Source organism: Trachypithecus francoisi, unplaced genomic scaffold (genome assembly GCF_009764315.1).
Source record: "Trachypithecus francoisi isolate TF-2019V2 unplaced genomic scaffold, Tfra_2.0 Lachesis_group11, whole genome shotgun sequence".
NCBI lineage: Eukaryota > Metazoa > Chordata > Mammalia > Primates > Cercopithecidae > Trachypithecus > Trachypithecus francoisi.
This window is the reverse complement of record NW_022681456.1, coordinates 24,265,593-24,288,404: the sequence shown is the minus strand read 5'-3', so window position 1 is coordinate 24,288,404 and position 22,812 is coordinate 24,265,593. Positions and strand designations below refer to the sequence as shown.

The following is a 22,812-nucleotide window of genomic DNA, read 5'->3' as shown; positions in this document are numbered from 1 at the left end:
TCAATGGTGAGAGACTAAAAGCTTTTCCTCTAAAATCAGGAACAAGATAAGGATGCCTGCTTTCACAACTTCTATTTAATGTAGTACTGGAAGTTCTAGCCACAGTAATTAGGCAAGAAAAAGACATACAAGGCATCCAAATCAGAAAGAAAGAAGCAAAATTATCATTGTTTTCAGATGATATGATTTCATATGCAGAAAACCTTGAAGAGTCCAGAAAAAAATCTGTTAGAACTAATAAATAAATTCAGTAAAGTAGCAGGATACAAAGAAAGTCAATACACAAGAATCAGTTGCATTTCTAGACACTAACAATGAATAATCTGAAAAGGTAGTGACAAAAACTATTCCATTTACAACAGCACCAAAAAGAATGAAATACTTAGGAATTAACCTAATCAAGGAGGTGAAAGACTTTTACTATGAAAATCACAAAATATTGCTGAAAGAAATTAAAGAAGACATAATGGAAACACATCCCAAGTCCATAGATTGGAAGAATTAATATCATTAAAATGTCAATAATACCCAAAGTGATCTACAGAGTAAATACAGTCTCTGTCAAAATCCCATTTATTTTTTGAAGAAATAGAAAAACCCATTCTAAATTCATGTGCACTCTCAAGGGAACTCAAATAGCCAAAACAACCTGAGAAAGGCAAGCTAAGTTGAAGGACTCACTCTTTGTAATTTCATAACTTACTACAAAGCTACACTAATCAAAACAGTATGATACTGGCATAAGATAGACATATAGACCAATGAAGCCCAAATATAAACTCTCTGATATGTGGTCAAAATGACTTTTGACAAGAGTACCAGTACCAATGAAAGGGAAAAGGACAGTCTTCATCAAATAGTTCTGGGAAAACTGGATATCCATGTGCAAAAGAATGAAGTTGCTCGCTTACCTAACAACACATACAAAGGTTAATTCAAAATGGATCAATATCAAAATGCAAGACCTAAAATGATAAAACTCTTGGAAAATAATGCAGGGCAAAACCTTTGTGACATTGGATTTGGCAGCGATTTCTTAGATATGACACAGGCAACAATAACAAAAAATTGACAAATTGGACTTCATGAAAATTTAAAACTTTTGTGCATCAAAAGACACTATCAAGAATAAGAAAGCAACCCACAGAACAGGAGGATATCTTTGAAAAATTATATATCTGGTAAGAAATTAATATCTAGAGTACATAATGGACTTCCAAAACTCAATAACAAAATAACAACCTGATTCAAAAATGAGCAAAGGATATTTTTCCAAAGGAGATATACAAATATGGTCAATAAGTACCTGAAAAGATGTTCAACATTACTAATCACTAGAGAAATACAAGTTAAAGCTACAATGAGATGCCACCTCAAACCCGTTATAATGGCTACTCTTAAAACAGAAAATAACAAGTGTTGGCAAGGATGTGGAGAAATTGCAACCCTTGTGCACTGTTGGTGGTAATGTAAAATGGTACAGCTGCTGTGGAGAAAGTATGACGGTTCCCCTAGAAATTAAAAATAGAATTAGCATATGATTCTATTCAGTTTGGGTACATATCCAAAAGCAATTTCAGTTTGGGTACATATCCAAAAGCATTGAAAGCAGGGTCTTGAAGAGATATTTGTACATACCCATGTTCATAACAACATGATTCACAATAGCTAAAACGTAGAAGCAACCCATGTCCATCAACAAATGAATGGATGAGCAGAATGTGGTAGGTACACAATGAGGAATACTGTTCTGCCTTAAGAAGGAAGGAAATTCTGCAATATGCCACACCATAAATGAACCTTGAGGACGTTACGCTAAGTGAAGTAAGCCAGACACAAAAAGACAAATTACTGTATGATTCCACTTATACGAGATACTTAGAGTAGTTGAATAAATAGAGACAAAATGTAGAATGGTGGTTGCTAGGAACTGAGGAGAGTGTAGAATGAGGAGTTACTGTTTAACGGGTACAGACTTTTAGTTTTGCAGATGGAGAGTTCTGGAGATGGATGGTGGTGATGGTTACACAACATTATGAATGTCTTTCAATACCACTGAACTGTACATTTAAGAATGGTTGGCCAGACATGGTGGCTCACACCTGCAATCTGAGCAGTTTGGGAGGCTAAGGTGGGAGGATTGTGTGAGGCCAGGAGTTTGACACCAGCCTGGGCAACATAGTGAGACCCCATCTCTACAAAAAAAAGAAAAATCAGCCAGGCACAATGGATGGTGTCTGTAGTCCTAGCTACTCATGAGGCTAGGGTGGAAGGATCATTTGGGCTCAGGAGTTCAAGGCTGCAGTGAGCTGTGATAATGCCACTGCACTCCAGCCTGGGCAACAGAGTGACACTCTTTCTCTAAAAATAAAAATAAAAATAAAAAAAGAATGATTAAGATGACAAATTTTGGCCGGGCGCGGTGGCTCAAGCCTGTAATCCCAGCACTTTGGGAGGCCGAGACGGGCGGATCACGAGGTCAGGAGATCGAGACCATCCTGGCTAACATGGTGAAACCCCGTCTCTACTAAAAAATACAAAAAACTAGCCGGGCGACATGGCGGGCGCCTGTAGTCCCAGCTGCTTGGGAGGCTGAGGCAGGAGAATGGCGTAAACCCAGGCGGCGGAGCTTGCAGTGAGCTGAGACCCGGCCACTGCACTCCAGCCTGGGCGGCAGAGCGAGACTCCGTCTCAAAAAAAAAAAAAAAAAAAAAAAAAAGATGACAAATTTTATTATGTGTATTTTGCCACAATAAAAATATTGGAAAAATCCTCTCAAATGCTGCAGTAAATATGTTTATTCTTCTACATATATGATAAAGACTTTGTCACTGAGTATGCAGATTTGTAATTTTGATAAACATCCAAATTGCTCTACCTATACCTCTCACAGAGATACCCAAGATTTCCTGTTTACCCATATACCGTCATCTTTATGTTAGCCCACTTTTTCATGCTCTGTTAATCTGATGGGGGAAAAATGTTTTCTGATTGTAGTTTTAATCTGCATTCTTTTCATTACCAAGTAAGGTCAAACATCTTTCTTTTTTTTTTTTCTGTCGCCAGGCTGGAGTGCAGTGGTGCGATCTCTGCTTACTGCAACCTCCACCTCCTGGGTTCTAAGCGATTCTCCTGCCTCACCCTCCCAAGTAGCTGGGATTATTGGCATGCACCACCACGCCTGGCTAATTTTTGTATTTTTCGTGGAGACGGGGTTTCCCCATGTTGGCCAGGCTGGTCTTGAACTCCTGAGCTCAGGTGATCCACCCACCTCGGCCTCCCAAAGTGCTGGGATTATAGGCGTGAGCCACGGTGCCTGGCCAAACGTCTTTCCAAAGGGGTAAGAGCTACTTATGTTCCATTTCTTATCCCCTCTTTAGCCCACTCTCTGAAGCAAATGAGATCCCAGCTAAAATCAGGGCTAGGTTGCTCCGTATGTCCAGGCAGTGTCTTGAAACCAACAGAAATGTGGGGTGCAGATCACAGTGGGGGAGTGGGGTGATGGTCCCAGCTGGATGGGCTCAGATCTCAGGCAGAATTGTCCAGCTTAAGACACAGGCCTTAGAACTACACAGACCCGCCTGCCATACTATCTTGTCACAAGCCCACAGTATGACCTTAGCCGAGTCAATTCACTTCTCTGGGCTTTAGTTACCTCTTCTGTGAAATAGGATTTTAATAGAACCTACTAGGAGGGGCTGTTGGGAGGATGAAACAGGACAGTGCATGTAGGTACCTAGCATGAGGACTTGTTGATAACAAGTTTTGGCAGGTGGTTGCAATCACTATGTTTCAGGTGAGGAAACTGTGACTCCATTGTGCCAGTCAGGGTTCTCCAGAGAAACAGAATCAATAGAACATGTGTGTGTGTGTGTGTGTGTGTGTATGTGTGTGTGTGTGTGTGTATGAACACGTATAGTTCATATAGATACAGATATAGCCGTAGAAATAGACATATAGACATAGCTACACATGTAGACATAGATATAGATATAGGAGACAGCCTTATTTTAAAGAATTGGCTCATACAATTGTGGAAACTAGCAAGTCCGAAATCTATAGAGTGTGCCAGAAAGCTAGAGACCCAGGGAAAAAGCCAGTGTTGCAATTCAGTTTAAAGGCAGTCTGCAAGCAGAATTCCCTCTTATTCCCCCTTGCTTGGGGGAAGTCAGTCTTAGGATCACCGGAACCTCTGCCTTCCGGGTTCAAGCGATTCCCCTGCCTCAGCCTCCCTAGTAGCTGGGACTACAGGCACATGCCACCACACCTGGCTATTTTTTTTTTTTTCGTATTTTAGTAGAGACACGGTTTCACTATGTTGGCCAGGATGGTCTTGATCTCCTGACCTCATGATCTGCCCACCTCGGCCTCCCAAAGTGCGGGGATTACAGGCGTGAGCCACCTCACCTGACCCAGTCTTTTTTCTTTTTCTTCCTCTTCAGGCCTTCAATTAATTGGATGAGGCCCACCCACTATTTGGAGGGCAAACTATTTTACTCAAAAATCCACCAATTTAAATGTTAATCTCATCCAAAAACCATCTCACAGAAACATCCTGACTAATGTCTGACCAACTATCTGGGCACTTTGGCTTAGCCAAAGTTCACACTTAAAATTAACTACCACACTCAGGGAAAAAGATGAATTGCCTAGGCTCACATAGCCAGCCAGCTGGAAGGTTTGTTGTTGTTGTTGTTGTTGTTGAAATGGAGTCTCGCTTTGTCGCCCAGGCTGGAGTGCAGTAGTGTGATCTCAGCTCACTGCCACCTCCACCTCCCGGGTTCAAGCAATCCTCCTACCTCAGCCTCCCGAGTAGCTAGGATTACAGGTGTGCGCCATCATGCCTAGCTAATTTTTGTATTTTCAGTAGAGACAGGGTTTTACCATGTTGGCCAGGCTGGTCTCAAACTCCTGACCCCAGGTGATCCACCGGCCTGGGCCTCCCAAAGTGTTGGGATTACAGGGGTTGAGCCACTGTGCTCGGACAGCTGGAAGTTTTGATCCAGACCTTGAACCAAAGGTTTTTTAATTCATTGACTAGAGTGATCATATATTTGGAGACAGTCTCAGTTCAACACGTCATCCCAGCATAATTCTTAGTAAAACCACCTTTTATTCCTCCAATGGGTTCAGTGTGAACAATAAAGGTGGATGCTTTTTTTTTTTAATTAACCGAGGAAACCCTTCTTACGTTCATTCAACATTTATTCACCTAAGAGACAATGTTTACCCTACACTTCATCCTCTTCTGGCCTTGGGGTCAACCCACAAACTTGTCTGGAGAGAAGGATGAATCAGTGCTAAGAACGTGCTGCCGACATGATTGAGATCATGGTCAGAGGCTCGATGGAAAAAAACAAGAGCTACAACAGACAGTTCTGACATGCCGTGTGAGGTGGAATTTAAATGATTTTGAGACACTTGTTATTGTTTTGTTTTGGCCTCCAAAACAACTGCAGAAGGAAAAAATAAACAGAAATCCTGTGAGTGTTTGAATCTTTCTGTGTTTATTCTTTCTACCTGTGGACAAACACAATTATTTTATACATGTTCATGGGAAAGCATCTTGTTTTTCCAGACCGGACATTAAGACCCAGCGCTGAGGACAAAAGGAAGCAAGCTCTGCATATTCTAAGTGTTGCAAACTAGGGTCCATCCTCTGGGCCAGCCCTCTCCTCTAGGAGCTTACTCAGAGTGTGTTGGGTAAGTGTGGCATTTAAAGAGAGAGCACTTTGGGAGGCCACAGCCGGTGGATCACTTGAGCCCAGGAGTTCGAGACCAGTCTGGGCAACATGGTGAAACCCTGCCTCTACAAAAAATTAGCTAGACTAATTTTAGTATTCACCCAGCAGGCTGAAGTGGAGTTCCCAAAGTGTAGTCTGCAGGCTCCCTAAGGGTGCTCAAGACCCTTTTAGGAGGTTCAGAATTTTTCATAATAATACTAAGCCTTTCCCATTCCCATTCACTCACCAGTGTATCTTGGAGTTTTCCAGAGGCTGTACAATGAGTGATGTAATCATGGGTCTGATGTCTAATAGAATGTCTGCTGCTTTTGCTTTTCATTTTTTTTTTTTTTTTTTGAGACATAGTCTTGCTCTGTTGGCCAGGCTGTGCGGTGGAGTGCAGTGGCACAATCATGGCTCACTGCAACCTCTAACTCCTGGGTTCAAGCAATCCTCCCACCTCAGCCTCACAAGTAGCTGGGACTACAGGTGTGTGCCACTACACCCAGCTAACTTTCGTGTTTTTGTAGAGACAGGGTTTTACCATGTTGCCCAGACTGATCTCAAATTCCTGGGTTCAAGGGGTCCACTCACCCTCAGTCACCCAAAGTGCTGGGATTACAGGTGTGAGCCATTGCACCTGGCATGCTTCAGTATTGTTGGGTTTTAAATATTTCTGTTTCCATCAGTGGTTGCCAGGGGTTGAAGGTGGGTGGAGGGGGGTGAGTACAAAGGGCCAGGGCGTCACTTGTGGGCAATGGTGATTCCACATCTTGATTCACCTGAGGTCAGGAGATCGAGACCAGCCTGGCCAACATGGTGAAACCCCGTCTCTACTAAAAATACAAAAATTAGCCAGGTGTGGTGGCACGTGCCTGTAGTCCCAGCTACTCACGAGGCTAAGGCAGGAGAATCACTTGAACCTGGGAGGTGGAGGTTATAGTGAGCCAAGATCGCCCCACTGCACTTCAGTCTAGACAACAGAATGAGACTCTGTCTCAAAAGACAAAAAAAAAAAAAAAAAAGAAAGAAAAAGAAAAACCTGATGTAAAACAGTTTATTCTTTAAGTGCAGCGGTGTGTAATGTAATCCTTGCTTGGCATGACCTTAGATCCTGTTCATAATTTGGTATCTTATTGCCACAAAGAGTCCATTCTGTCTGTCTTATGATCACTGTTTTAACATTAATGCTGGTCAGTTGTTGTGTCTAAACTTCTAAAGGAGGTGGGTATATGGAGGCATGTCTGACCTCCCATCTCATCATGGCCGCGAACTCAGTGTTTAAGGTTTCTTGAAGTTCCCCTTGGCCAAGAGGGGGCCCATTCAGTCAGCTGGGGGGGCTTAGGATTTTTAATTTACATTGTGCTCACTGGAGTAGCACTTTTAATTTCCTTCAGGAAATTTTCCTCTGAATTCACAACTTGGCTAAATGTTTGGTGCAAGAAGGCTTGCTTTCAGCCTATTCTGACTTTTGACATGCCTTCCTCACTAGGCTTAATCATTTCTAGCTTTTGATTTAAGGTGAGAGATGTGCGACTCTTCCTATCCCTCGAACATGTAGAGGCCATCGTGGGGTTATTAACTGACTGAAATTCAATATTGTTGTGTTTTACGGACTAGGGAGACCTGAGAAGAGGGAGAGAAAGGGGGGAATAGCCAGTTAGCGGAGCACTTGGAACGCACACAATACTGATTAAGTTGGCTGTCTTATATGAATGCTGTTTGTGGCACCCAAAAACAATTACAATAGTAACATTAAGGATCACTAATCACAGATCACCTTAATAGGTATAATAATAATAATGAAAAACTTTGGGGTCAGGTGCGGTGGCTCACGCCTGTAATCCCAGCACTTTGAGAGGCCAAGGCAAGCATATCTCCTGAGGGCAGGAGTTCGAAACCAACCTGGCCAACACAGTGAACCCTCATCTCTACTAAAAATGCTAAAATTAGCCAGGCATGGTGGCGCGTGCCTGTAATTCCAGCTATTTGGGTGGCTGAGGCACGAAAATCGCTTGAACCCTGGGAAGTGGAGGTTGCAGTGAGCCAAGATTGTACCACTGTACTCCAGCCTGCATGACAGAGTGAGGCACTATTGCAAAAAAGAAAAGAAAAAAAAAGTTTGAAATATTGCAAGAATTACCAGGATGTGGTACAGAGACACGAAGTGAGAACATGCTGTTGAAAATGGACCCAATAGACTTGCTGTAGTGAGGTTGCCGCATACCTTGAACTTGTAAAAATGCAGTAGCTGTGAAGCACAATAAAGTGCAATAAAACAAGATATGCTGGGCCAGGTAAGGTGGCTCACACCTGTAATCCCAGCACTTTGGGAGGCTGAGGTGGACAGATCACAAGGTCAGGAGTTCAAGACCAGCCTAGCCATTATGGTGAAATCCCTTCTCTACTAAAAACACAAAAATTAGCCAGGTGAGGTGGCGGGCACCTATAGTCCCAGCTACTTGGGAGGCTGAAGCAGGAGAATCACTTCAACCCAGGAGGCGGAGCTTGCAGTGAGTCGAGATCGTGCCACTGCACTCCAGCCTGGGTGACAGAGCGAGACTCCGTCTCAAAAAAAACCACAAAAAACCAGATATGCCTATATACCTCAATTTTAAGGAAACAAAAATTCTCAATTTTAATTTCTAACAGGGTACAGTTAGATGTAAACAAAATCCCTCAATCCTTTTTAAGCATACAAAGAGATCCTGAGAACAAAAACTTTGAGAACCACTGATCTAACGCATTGATTTCTTTTGTTTTGTTTCTGTAGTTGGGGCTACAGGTATGCAACACCACCCCCAGCATAAGTGCAATTACTCAGTCTGGGGTTGGAGAAAGCAATTGAAAGGGAGGGGAAAATCTCACTGGCCCTAATGCTTTATAAACTGTGCTGTCCAACACGGTAGCTGCTGGTCACTTGTGGCTATTTTGCACATGAAAAGTGGGTACTCCAAATTGAGAGGTACTTAGTACCAAAAAAAAACAAAAAATAATGGGCCGGGCACGGTAGCTCACACCTGTAATCCCAACACATTGGGAGGCCAAGGCGGGTGGATCACAAGGTCAGGAGCAGCCTGATCAACATGGTGAAATCCCGTCTCTACTAAAAATACAAAAAAATTAGCTGGGCGTGGTGGTGTGCACCTGTAATCCCAGCTACTCAGGAGGCTGAGGCAGGAGAATCGCTTGAACCTGGGAGGCGAGATTGTGCATTGCAGCCTGGGCAACAGAGCGAGACTCCGTCTCAAAAAAAAAAAAAAGAAGAATGTAAATGATCTCATCAATAATTTCCACATAGAAATGACAACATTTTTTGTTTTTCTTTTCTTTGTTTTTGGTAGCCATGGACTCTTGCTATGTTGCCCAGGTGGTCTTGGACTCTGGACCTGAAGCCATCCTCTCACCTGGCCTCCCAAAGTGCTGGGATTATAGGCATAAGCCACTCTACCTGCCCCAATATTTTGAACATATTGGGTCAAGGAAAATATATGGTTAAAATTAAGTTTACTTCTTGCTTTTTATTTATTTTTTTTTTTTGAGATGGAATCTCACTCTGTCACCCAGACTGGAGTGTAGTGGGATGATCTTGGCTCAGTGCAACCTCCACCTCCAGGGTTCAAGCAATTCTCCTGCCTCAGCCTCCTGAGTAGCTGGAATTACAGGCACCTGCCACCACGCCCGGTTAGTTTTTGTATTTTTAGTAGAGACGGGGTTTCACCACTTTGGCCAAGCTGGTCTCGAATTCCTGACCTCAGGTGATCCACCAGCCTCATTCTCCCAAAGTGTTGGGATTACAGGCGTGGGCCACGGCGTCTGGCCTACCTCTTGCTTTTTACTTTATTTTATTTATTTATTTTTTTTTTTTTGAGACGGAGTCTCGCTCTGTCGCCCAGGCTGGAGTGCAGTGGCCGGATCTCAGCTCACTGCAAGCTCCGCCTCCCGGGTTTACGCCATTCTCCTGCCTCAGCCTCCCGAGTAGCTGGGACTACAGGCACCTGCCACCTTGCCTGGCTAGTTTTTTGTATTTTTTAGTAGAGACGGGGTTTCACCGTGTTAGCCAGGATGGTCTCCATCTCCTGACCTCGTGATCCGCCCGTCTCGGCCTCCCAAAGTGCTGGGATTACAGGCTTGAGCCACCGCGCCCGGCCTGCTTTTTACTTTAATGCGGCTACTAGAAAATGTAAAATTACCTATGTGGCTCCTGTATATTACTGTTGGAGAGTGCTATTCTGGGGATACACAGACTGAACTGCCAATCTCTGTTTCACCACTTACAAGTTGTGACAGAAAACTTACTATTTCTTCGAATTTCTTGGGTTCCCTGGGATGTAAAATGTGGGTAATGTTAGAGTTGGTGTGAATATTAAACGTAAATAATGTATGTGACATACTTAGCTCTATACCTGGCACCTAAGTAAACAATAAGTTTGTTAGTATTATTATTAAAGACGTTGATTTCTCTACTGATATCGTCAGAGATGGGCCTCATGCTCATTAAAGTTCCTTCCTCTGTGACCTATTTCCACTCTGGCCACAATAGTAACTATAGTAAAGGCCTGACCCGACTTTCGGCCGTTGGCCTCCTTCTCCACACCGAAAAATTCAAATCATGACCCAGGGTCCATCCTAGAAGTGTGCCATCTGTATTTATGAATGGAGCCTAAGCAAATCTGAAAACCAAGCACCCCAGGCAGCTGAGCCTCGCTTAGCAACCGACGCTGGGGCCTGTTGCTAAGGGAAAAGAAAGAAAAGACGTGGTCCGTCAGCTATTGCTCTCCGGGGGCAGCTACTTCCGGTCCTCGGGGCGCTGTCCTGCGGTCTACCTTCCCCCGAGGTACTGGGACTGCGGCCGCAGGTTCCGCTGTCTCGGGAACCTTCGTAGCCCTCGGTCAGGCGGCGGCGGGGGCGGCAGTAGCGGCGGAGGCGGCTTCAGGCCTCCGGTGCGGCTGCAATGCTGAGCTCACGGGCCGAGGCGGCGATGACCGCGGCCGACAGGGCCATCCAGCGCTTCCTGCGGACCGGGGCGGCTGTCAGGTGAGATTTTGGGGGGCGGGGCGGCCGAAGAGGCCGGGACAGGGTCCCCAGCTTGGGCCCGTGGCGGCTTTTTCATGCCCTAGTTGGGGTCTCCAGGGCCCGCGCGGGCATTCCGGGAGCTTCTGCGTCCTTTAGGGTTGGAGGCCTGGGCCTGTAGGTGGGAGGACTGACGGGCTCCAGTCCTTCGGCAACACCAATTCTGTCTGCACTCCCCGGGTCCGTCTGTCCCTCCCCCTCCTGTCATTGTTCCCAGGACACCCAGGGCCCTCTAGTCTTGTCAGGGCCCCTAATTCTGTCAGTGCCCTCAGTTCTTTCAGTGCCTCCTAGGCCTGCCAAGACCCCTCAATCCTTCTAGTATACCCCCAATCCTTCTGGGTCCCCCAATCATATCTGCCAGGGGTTCCCCAATCTTGGCGTGGTTCCTCCAGTCCTGTAAGTGCCCCGGGCCTGCAAGCCCCGCGTTTTGTTAGTACCGCCCCCTATTCCTGTTAGCCCGCCCTCTAGTCTAATATGGATCCCCACTTCTGTCTGAGTCCCTGATGTTATTAGTGTGAGTAAAGGCCCTTGTTTTGCAAGGGTCTCTAAATTGGTCAGGGCCTCTTTAACCTGTTAAGGCTGCTTGTTCCTGTTAAAGCCTTCCGTTCTTGTTAGGACTCCTCGATTGCCTGGGTTCCCAATCCTGTCAGGGCCCCCATTTCCTTATTCACCCTCCCAAGGGCTCCAGGCTTCAGAACTGAGTACCCCCTCCCCCACTGCTGACCCCAAATGACTGAGACCTGTTGCTCAGGTCGGCTTCCTCTGGGATTGGAGCAGGTTTAAAGAGCTTATTATTCCAGGGCTAAAAGTCCTCGAGACCTATCCTGTCCAGTGCCCCCATTCCGTAGGTGGGAAGTGTGGCCCCATAGCTGACCTCATAGCAGAGTTGGGAGCAGAAGCCAGATCTTTTCACCCCCAGGCCCCACCACTCTTCTCGTGATGTCATTTTGCAGAGGAATGGAGTTTCCAAAAAAATGTTTTCCTTATGCTGCTAAGGTCATGGACAAGTCCTTTCTCCCATCCCCTTGACACTGTTTCCTTCAGTTTCCGTCTTGAACTTTGTGGTTTTAAGCATAGACTTGGGAGACAGACACGCATGATTCAGAGCCATGTTCCTTCACTCACTGTGACCAAGTTGGTCTCTTAGTTTCCTCAGCTATAAAAATGAAAGTGATGGTATAACCTGCTTCTGTGGGATTGTTTAAAAAATGAGGTAAGACTGTCACAGTGCCTGGCATAGAGTATGCACCCTTAAATATTAGTGTTTGACTGGGGGATTTTAAAGTACTGGTAAAGTGCTTTAGCACTTCCATGACAGTCCTTTGTAACCTTTCCAAGCACTTTTGTGAACTCATGTATTGTGTAAAAGCACAGTGATGCATTAGGAAACTTCAAGAATAGCTTTCACCGGCTGAGCATGGTGGCTTACACCTGTAATCCCAGCACTTTGGGAGGCTGAGGCAGGCAGACTGCTTGAGCTCAGGAGTTTGAGACCAGCCTGGGCAACATAGTGAGAGCCTGTCTTTACAAAAAAATTTAAAAATTACCTGGGCGTGTGGTGTGCACCTGTGGTCCTAGCTACTCGGGAGGTTGAGGCAGGAGGATCACCTGAGCCCGGAAGGTGGAGATTGTGTTGAGCCGAGATGGCACCACTGCACTCCAGCCTGGGCACTAGAGCAAGATACTGTCTCAAAAAAAGAAAAAGAAAAAAAAGAACGAAAAAAAGAGAATAGCTGCCATGAATGAACCTGAGATTGTAATGCTTAATTTGTAGCAGCTAACATTTATTAAGTTCTTACTATGTACTCTATACCTTCACACTTATTTAATCCTCACCACAACCCTGAGGTAGGTCTTATGGATTGTCCCCATCGTACAGATGAGGAAACTGAGGCTTAGAAGGTGAAATGATGCCAAAGGAAGTAGCAAAGCCAGAACCGAACCAGAATAATGTAATCCCACTTTCTTAACCAAGTGTGGTGCATATTCTGTTGACTATGTCTTGGAAAACAAATATTTATCTGAAATTCAGCTAATCAGCTATGATACTAAGAAATGCTGATTATTGTAAAGCAGAGTCACTATTATCACCAGTGACTCTTCACCAAGTTAATGTTTACTGAACTGAAGTCAAAACAATATTCACATGATCCAAATATTGGGATAATGTATTACACACACACGCACATACAAACACGTATATATACATGTGTAACACATATGCAAATACACATTACATAGCTATATACACATAGATGGTTTGTCTTATTTTGTAGAAATATATAACTTTGTATAAAAACAATGTTTTAAATTTCTGGTGAAATTTCTTAATTTGTAGCAAAAGCATAACCAGTGTTTAAGTCAAGCCTGAAGTTAGGAAATCTTTAATTTTATAAACATTCAGCTCTTTTATATTGTATGTGTGCCCCTTCCCTGTCTAATATTCTAAAAGAGAAATTCATTTCTGTATATTTTCTCCAGTATTCAGTCATTCAATACATATTTTTATATATTTATTTATTTATTTATTTTTGAGACCGAGTGTTGCTCTGTTGCCCAGGCTGGAGTGCAATGGCACGATCTCAGCTCACTGCAACCTCTGCCTCCCAGATTCAAGTGATTCTCCCGCCTCAGCCTCCCGAGTAGCTGGGACTGCAGGTGCACATCACCACGGCCAGCTAATTTTTGTGTTTTTAGTAGAGACGGGGTTTCACCATGTTGCCCAGGCTGGTCTCAAACTCTGAGGCTCAAGGGATCCTCCTGCCTTGACTTCCCAAAGTGCTGGGATTACAGGGATGAGCCAATGTGCCCGGCTGACTTAGAATTTAAATCCTAATATCTAAACATCCTGATTTTCAAGATGTAATCCTATAACTATATATTATTTTAACTTGAAATTAGGTATTTGGTGGGTTATTTTGACAAAATGTTATTCTGTCTATATCTGTATATTCGCCTATTGTGTTTGTGATGAGGGAAGACAGTAAACTTGTTTTCTTTTTTAGATATAAAGTCATGAAGAACTGGGGAGTTATAGGTGGAATTGCTGCTGCTCTTGCAGCAGGAATATATGTTATTTGGGGTCCCATTACAGAAAGAAAGAAGCGTAGAAAAGGTAAGAATGAGAACACTGCATTATGGTCTGTAGACTTGACCCAGATCCCTGTTATCTGAAAACAGTACAAAGAAGGTTGGGAGGTTGGTCGTATTTGTTCTCTGTATCTTTAAAATTAGGACTTCAGGTTTTGAAACAGTACTTTTACCATTAATTGTTATTTGATACCCTGTAGTAAAAAGATTTCTATTTCAGCCCCTCTCCAGACTGGAGTTTGAGGCATGCTTTGTAATGAAAAATGTCAAGTGGCGTAATTGTCTAAGAAGTGTTCTCGTTAATATGGCAATTGTAGTTTTCAGTGGTACAAACTGACCAATTACATCATACATTTGTGTTCTCTCAGACTAGCTTGCTAATAACTGGTAAAAATTTCAAGTTAGTGCCTTCATTACTAAAAAACTATTTTCTTATTTTTTAAAAATGCTCCCTTTTGAAAGTGTTGCACTATGTAACATTGATTAAAATTCAGCAAAGAAAGAAAAGAATGTGGTGAAATTTGATCATTGTTAAATCTGGGGACAGTTATAATTGAGGTTTATTATACATTCTCCCTCCTTTTGTGCGTCTTTGAGAACTTTGAGAATAAGAAGTTTTTTTAAAACGATTGCTAGCAGAAGAGAGAAGTATATTCGATTTTGTTGATCTCTGCAGAAAGACTGATCAGAATTGGTATAGTGGAGTCTTTCCCGGTGATTGTTAAGATAAGAACAGAATCATTGTCCTGGGGAATTAACAACACAACAATGTTTTCTTCTATTCTCAGAAACATTGCTTTCTGCTTAAAGAAGAAAGAGAGCATATAGGGGAGAAAGAGGAAGAGAAAAAGATGGGGAAGTAACAACATAACAATGTTTTCTTCTGTTCTCAGAAACATTGCTTTCTGCTTAAAGAAGAAAGAGAGCATATAGGGGAGAAAGAGGAAGAGAAAAAGACAGGAGATGGTTACTAAGTGTTTTGTACATTTAGGAAGAACCAAACTGATGTGGATACCATGACAGGTTTCAAAAATAACACACAAAGGGGACCTTTCCGTCTGTGCTTACAGTCTGCGGAGCAGTACTAGAACGAAGCCTTGGCCCAGATCTCTGTGGATAAGGATCTTCTTGGATCGGGATTCCAAATTTAAGGCAACAGCACAGGAACTCTGGGTCCCAAATGGGAGAGAAATGGATCAAATATGATATGCTGTTCTCTTCTTCCCCCTGCTTTTTTTTAGGGCTCGTGCCTGGCCTTGTTAATTTAGGGAACACCTGCTTCATGAACTCCCTGCTTCAAGGCCTGTCCGCCTGTCCTGCTTTCATCAGGTGGCTGGAAGAGTTCACCTCCCAGTACACCAGGGATCAGAAGGAGCCCCCCTCACACCAGTATTTATCCTTAACACTGTTGCACCTTCTGAAAGGTATCTAGATGGGAATTTCAAGGGGATTATGTACCTTTTCAAAGAAGTCCAGATGACAGGCAAAGAGTTAATAGCCTTATTGTAGGAAAAAATCATATAGATCATTATGAATAAAAAACACCAAGAGCCCAATAGATACAAACAGGTATTTTTTAAAAATCAAAGATGGAGGCTGGGTGCAGTGGTTCATGCCTGTAATCCCAGCACTTTGGGAGGCCAAGGCAGGTGGATCACAAGGTCAGGAGTCCGAGACCATCCTGACCAACATGGAGAAACCCCGTTTCTACTAAAAACACAAGAAATATTATCCAGGCATGGTGGTGTATGCCTGTAATCCTAGCTACTCAGGAGGCTGAGGCAGAAGAATCATTTGAACACAGGAGGTGGAGGTTACAGTAAGCCGAGATCACACCATTGCACTCCAGCCTGAGCAACAAGAGTGAAACTCCATCTCAAAAAAAAAAAAAATATATCAAAGATGGAACCATAAATTGTCAAGTTAATAACAGCATTTTAAGGAAGGAAAGAAATCCACTGCCACATAAACAGTTGCATTGTAAGAAGTATTCTGGTTTCAAAAACATTAAAAAAAAAAAAAAAGTCCATTAGCCTAGAAAATAAGGTAATTCACAAAAGAAGTAATACAAATTGCTAAAAAACTCAAATGTTCAACTTGACCATTATCAAAGAAGTATAAATAAAATAAAAATGCTACTTTTTGCCTGTCAGCAAAGATTAAAAAACAAATTTGCAGCCCTGTCCAGCTGTTGGACAATACATCTGTACACTGCTGAGAGGGGTGTAACTTAGTGCAACTTTTCTGGAAAGCAGTTTGGAACGACACAATAATAGCTTGCGAAATATTCAGTACTATTTGACCCAGTAATTCTGTGTCTGGGAGTCCGCCTTATGAAAATGGCTAGAAACGTAGATTGTGACTTAACTAGCCTTAAAAATGGAGTCTAAAAGCAACCAAGTTTAGGAATGACTGAATGGTGGCCCCCAACTTGGAGAGTCACGATATACACTGGCTTGGTAAAGGTTTTAAGAAATAACCTACCCAACTTCTTTGTTTGTTTGTTTGTTTGAGACAGAGTCTCACCTTGTTGCCCAGCTTGTTGCAGTGGTACGATCTCAGCTCACTGCAACCTTCACCTCTCGAGTTCAAGCGATTCTCCTGCTTCAGCCTCCCTAGTAGCTGGGATTACAGCCGCATGCCACCATGCCCGGCTAATTTTTATATTTTTAGTAGAGACAGGGTTGGCCATGTTATCCAGGCTGGTCTCGAACTCCGGACCTCAATTGATCTGACTGCCTCAGCCCAAAGTGCTGGGATTACAGGCGTGAGCCACCGCACCCAGCCCAACTTCATTTTTAAACCAACTTTTTTGACTGTAGAACTGTTTTGTTTTCTTCATAAAATCTGCTGACGTTCCATGGGTATTATACAGAGCGTGATGTATGCACAAAGATCTCCAACATCTAATTATAATGGCAAAAAGGGGAAAGAATGTAGATATCAAACAGAATGATTAAGCAATCACTTAATGCCATACTACCCTGTACGTACCCGATCTCATCAGACCTCAGAAGCTAAGCAGAGTAGTGCTTGGCTAGCACTTAGATGGGGAAATGATTAAGTAATCGATGGCATACAGGCATTAAGAATCACTTTTATGAAATTTTTTTAAAATTTGGGTGAGGGCATAGGCTGTAATATTAAAGAGCAGCATACAAAATACAATTTGACTTCATCAAGGTAGGAACTTCCACAGATAAAGGCTGGACTGAAAAATGCTGAAATATTAACCATTTTAGTATTGTGCAGTCATTGGTAATCTTAAAATCGTTTTGGAAAACTGTACTACTTTTAACAATAAGCATATATTGCTGTCACTGTAAGGAGAAAATTGGGTTTAAAAAACATTTAGCTAAATCGTGCTTCACTGAGGTGTTTTCCTATGTGAGCTCTGCTTGACACAGAAATCTTTATGAAGCAAGTGTACTTTTCTGTAGAAGAGGTGACTTGAGAATAATTTCTTTTACTATCCTGTTTTTTTAGCCCATTCCTGGTTTAGAGAAAAAAAAAAAGTGCAACTCGCTGCCAGCGTTCATCTAATTTTATGTAAACATGCTCTTTGAGGCCAAAGCAAGTCTGACTGATTTTAAATGTGAAAATAGAAAAACTATTCTCGGAGTTCTTTTTTTTTTTTTTTTTTTTTTTTTAATGTTTGAGACGGAATCTCGCCTTGTCGCTCAGGCTGGAGTGCAGTGGTGGGATCTCGGCTCACTGCAACCTCCGCCTCCCAGGTTCAAGCAATTCTCCTGCCTCAGCCTCCCAAGTAGCTGGGATTACAGGCACTCCTCACCACGCCCAGCTAGTTTTTGTATTTTTAGTAGAGACAGGATTTTACCAGGCTGCTCTCAAACTCCTGACCTCAAGTGATGCACCCGCCTTGGCCTCCCAAAGTGTTTGGATTACAGGCATGAGCTAAAATGCTTGGTCTTTTTAAATTTTTTTAAAAAATAGAGATGGGGTCTTGCTATGTTGACCAGGCTGGTCTCGAACTCCTGACCTCAAGTGATCCTCCCATCTTGGTCTCCCGAAGTGCTGGGATTACAGGGGTGAGCCAGCGCACCCAGCCATGTTCTTGTTAGTTATTTCTAAATAGAACTTGTCTCTAATCCTAATGTAACAGAAATGTATATGATGTTACATTAGGATTAGAGACAGGAATATTCTTGGGACAAATAGGAAATGGGTTAAAAGCACCACTCCAAAGATTATGTGAAAGCTGAAATGTCCACATGAGTTATCCTAACCCTGGCCTGTCAGCACTGCCCTTATTGTTCACATGGGACCCAGTACTGGGAGCCAGAGCCATCCTTGGGCTGCTGTCCCAGAATGTCTGCTCATTTCTCTGCTTCTGCTTTCCAATGTCTCTTACTTTGATTTTTTAGAAAAAAAAAATCTTTTTTTGAGATAGGGTTCTGTTCTGTCAACCCAGGCTGGAGTGCAGTGGCGCAACCTCAGCTCATTGCAGCCTCTGCCTCCCAGGCCCAAAACAATCCTCCCACCTCCATTTCCTAAGTAGCTGGGACTGCAGGCACATGCCACCATTCCTGGCTAATTTTTTTATTTTTAGTAGAGACAGGGTTTTGACTTGTTGCCCAGGCTGGTCTCAAACTCCTAAACTTAAGCAGTCTGCCCGCCTTGGCCTCCCAGAGTGCTGGGATTGCAGGCATGAACCACCATGCCTGGCCTATAAATAATTTTTTAATTATACAAGTAATGCATGAATCAGTTCTCTTTGTAAAAAATCAAAGCATTACAGAGAAGGCCAAAGTCCCCTTATCAATACTCCAACCCTGCTCCCCTCTACCTTTCCTAAAAGGAAGCTATAGGTGGATCCTTCCAGACCCTTTTCTGTGCATGTAAATACATTTCTGTGCATCCATAGAAATGATATGTTGTGGGGTTTTTTGGTGTTTGTTTTGATTTTTTGTTTTTTTTGGAGATAGGGTCTTACCCAAACTGAAGTGCAATGGTGCAGTCTCGGCTCACCACACCTCAGCCTCCTGGGCTCAAGCTATCCTCCCACCCCAGCTTCCCGAGTAGCTGGGACTACAGGTGCGTGCTGCCACACCTGGCTAATTTTTGTATTTTTAGTAGAGACGGGGTTTCATCATGTTGCCTAGGCTGGTCTTGAACTCCTGGGCTCAGGTGATCCGCCCACCTCAGCCTCCCAGAGTGCTGGGATTATAGGCATGAGCCACCGCACCTGGCCTGTATATTGTTTTGTTTTGTTTGTGATTTACATGGCCAAATATAATAAGCATTAGAGAAGTGTCCATTTTAGTACATGTAGTTCTACCTCCTTCACTTTTTTTTTTTTTTTGAGTGTATTGGTCTTATAGTTTGTCTTCTGTGAATTGCTTGTTTATATCCTTTGCCTACTTTTTAAAAGTGTGGCAAAATATACCTAACATAAAATTTACCATTTTCAGCATATAGTTCAGTAGATTAAGTACAGCCACATTGTTGTGCAGCAGTCACCCCCATCCCTCTCTAGAACTCTTCATCATCCCGTACTGAAACTATACCCATGAAACAGTAACTCCCATTCTCCCCTCCCCCTAGCCCTTGGTAACCACTGCCCTACTTTCTCTCTCTTTAAATTTGACTCAGACCTCATTAAGTCATGAGTTTCCTCATATTTATAAGATGTACCACATTAAGTGGACTCATACAATATTCACCCTTTTGTAACTGGCTTATTTCACTTAATATCTTCAGGGTTCATCCATGTTATACCACATATCAGAATTTCATTCCTTTTTAAGGCTGAAAATATTCTTAAATATTCTTTTTTTTTTTTTTAAGGCGAAGTCTCATTCTGTCACCCTGGCTGGAGTGCAGTGGCGCCATCTTAGCTCACTGCCACTTCCACCTCCCAGATTCAAGTGATTCTCCTGCTTCAGCCTCCCAAGTAGCTGGGATTACAGGCGTTCACCACCACACCTGGCTAATTTTTTGTATTTTTAGTAGAGACGGGGTTTTACCACGTTGGCCAGGCTGATCTCGAACTCCTGACCTCAAGTGATCTGCCCACCTCGGCCTCCCAAAGTTTGGGGATTACAGGCATGAGCCACTACACCTGGCCTAGGCTGAATAATATTCTGTTGCATGTGTATGCAGCATTTTGTTTGTCCCTCTGTCAGTCCGTGGACATTTGGCTTATTTTCATTCTTTGGCTATCATGAATAATGTTGCTGTGAACATTAGTGTCCAAATGCCCTGCTTTCAATTATTTTCTGTAAACACTCAGAAGTAGAATTGCTGGATCAAATGGTAATTCTGTTTAATTTTTTGAGGAGCCTCTATGCTGTTTTCCACAGATGGTGCATGATTTTAGAATTCTACCAGCAATGTGCAAAAATTCCAATTTCTCCTCACCAACACATACTATTTTCTATTTTCATTGATAGTAGCCATCCTAACAGTATGGTATCGTTTTAATTTGCATTTCCCTAATAATAAGTTACATTGAGCATCTTTTCATTTGTTTATTGGCCATTTTGTCTGTCTTTTTTGGAGAAATGTCTGTTCAAGTTCTTTGCCCATTTTTCAACTGGATTGTTTGGGTTTTTTTTTTTTTTTTTTGAGAAGTCGCTCTGTCGCCAGGCTGAATTGCAGTGGTGTGATCTCAGCTCACTGCAACCTCCGCCTCCCAGATTCCAAGCGATTCTCCTGCCTCAGCCTCCCAAATAGCTGGAACTACAGGTGCACACCACCACGCCCAGCTAATTTTTGTATTTTTAGTAGAGACAGGGTTTTACCATGTTGGCCAGGATGGTCTTGATCTCTTGACCTCGTGATCTGCCCACGTCAGGCTCCCAAAGTGCTGGGATTACAGGTGTGAGCCGCCATGCCTGGCCTTGTTTATTTTGTTGTTGTTGTTGTTGACTTTTAGAAGTTCTGAGTTTATATATTCTGGGTATTAATGCCTTATCAGATGTGATTTGCAAACCTTGGTCATTTTTTTTTTTTTCCTTCTTTGGTACAGAGTCTTGTTCTGTTGCCCAGACAGTGCGGTGGTGCAGTCTCGGCTCACTGCAACCTCTGCCTCCAGGGTTCAAGTGATCCTCCTGCCTCAGCCTCCCGAGTATTTGGGACTACGGGTGTGCACCCATCACCCCTGGCTAATTGTTGGGTGTTTTTTGTTGTTGTTTTTAATAGAGTTGACAGTTCACCATGTTGGCCAGGCTGGTCTTGAACTCCTGAACTGAAGTGATTAACCGCCTCGGCCTCCCAAAGTGCTGGGATTACAGGCTGCACTGTACCTGGCCTCATTCACTTTTATAGCTGCATAGTTTCCATAATGTCAACACACCCCAGTTTATTTGGCCATTTGTCTCCAGCTCCTTGTCATGATAAGCAGGCTATCATGTGAGCATCCTTATACATGTCCCTTTGTGAACCTAAGCATGCATTTCTGTAGGGAAAAAAAATTGCTGGATTGAAAAAGTAAAATTGCTGGGTTGTACGATATGAAAATGTTAGTAGATACTGCCAAATTGCCCTGTAGTATTTTAGACAAAACTGGGTTAAAGGAGGCATTGAAATTTTCCTTTGGGAGGTGGTGGGTTGGGGGAGCTAACAGAAGGGCTGCCCAAGGGGTGTGGGAGAAAGGTGTGGTTCCTTTCCCAACCCTGCTCTCTTTGTCCTGGGAGGGAAAGGGCTAGCCCCAGGGTATATACACACTGATGCAGAAGCCTGGGCTTTATTATTGTTATTATTTTTTAAGTGAAAGCAAGTTTATTAAGAAAGTAAAGGAATGAAAGAATGGATACTCCATAGGCAGAGCAGCCCGGAAGTCTGGGCTTTAAAGGAATCTTTCAAGGCCGTTGACAGCAAATCAGAAAGAAGAAACAGGCTGACCTACTACTGTATGTTGGGAGTCACTGAACTTCCAGAAACTGCACTGAGAGGCAGGCTTCTACATTTTTCTCTCTCACACTCCAGCAGTACTGGTCCAGTGTAACATGCGATGGGAAGGAGGGTGGCCAAGATCAGGAGTCTGCACCTGATGGCCCATGGGCCAAATCCAGCCCGCCACCTGTTTTTGTCAATAAAGTTTTATTGGAACACAGCCATGTCCATTTGTTTAGATTTTGCCTATGTCAACCTAAAATAATCAAAGGGTTCAAGATCCAGCTACAAGGGTTTATTCAAACACAAAGTGTGAAGGTGGCTGTCTGGGGACACACAAATAACAGGAAATGGTGATCAGTGCTCCCAGCGTGGGGAAAAGTAGGGATCATTTATGTAGACAAAAACAGAAGTACTGAACAGAATTATAACATTTTCCATACAATGACTAACATACAGATGTAAGATTTGATTGGCTACTATGGATTACACTCTTAGGGGGTTGCCTACCATTCCATCGTAAAGAGGTAATAATCACAAGGGTCTCTATCTCCAGTGCCATTCAGCCTAGGTTTGAGTGAAGAACTGGGAGTCTGGTTAATTTGTAACATCTCAACACAAAGGTCAGGAAGCAGCGGCCATGCGCCAGAGAAGAAAAGCAGCTGCATTACTTGACTGTTTCCAGCACTCTTCCCCTTGGCATAATACATTTAGAAGGTCCTGAAATGTTATTTTCTTTTCACATCTATGACTGCTTTTGTGCTGCAATGGCAGAGTTGAGTAGTTGCAACAGAGACCATGTGGTCCACAAAGCCTAAAATGTGGCCAGGCACAGGGACTCACACCTGTAATCCCAGCACGTTGCGAGGCCAAGGCGGGCAGATCACTTCACCCCAGAAATTCAAGACCAGCCTGGGCAACATGGTGAAACTCTTGTCAGTACAAAAAATACAAAAATTAGCTGAGCACAAAGGCATGTGCCTGTAGTCCCAGCTGCTCAGAAGGCTGAATTGTGAGGATTGCTTGGGCCCAGGAGGTCAAGGCTGCAGTGAGCCGAGATCACACCAGT

General features: G+C 43.3%; 1 protein-coding gene across 5 annotated transcripts in view; it reads left to right on the top strand.

Moving 5' to 3' along the window:
* Positions 1 to 10,538: 10,538 nt before the first annotated feature.
* Positions 10,539 to 22,812, top strand: part of USP30 (ubiquitin specific peptidase 30) — a 34,750-nt gene continuing 22,476 nt past the window's right edge. For 2 of the 5 annotated variants that reach the window (XM_033220708.1, XM_033220707.1), the window contains exons 1-3: positions 10,541 to 10,760; positions 13,802 to 13,911; positions 15,128 to 15,310. In XM_033220708.1, coding sequence (XP_033076599.1) covers positions 10,678 to 10,760; positions 13,802 to 13,911; positions 15,128 to 15,310 — 376 coding nt within the window. In that variant the 5' untranslated portion in view covers positions 10,541 to 10,677. Of the gene's footprint in view, positions 10,761 to 10,841; positions 11,311 to 13,801; positions 13,912 to 15,127; positions 15,311 to 22,812 lie in introns of those variants that run through there. The other 3 variants (XM_033220709.1, XM_033220710.1, XM_033220711.1) reach the window with 3 other exon arrangements.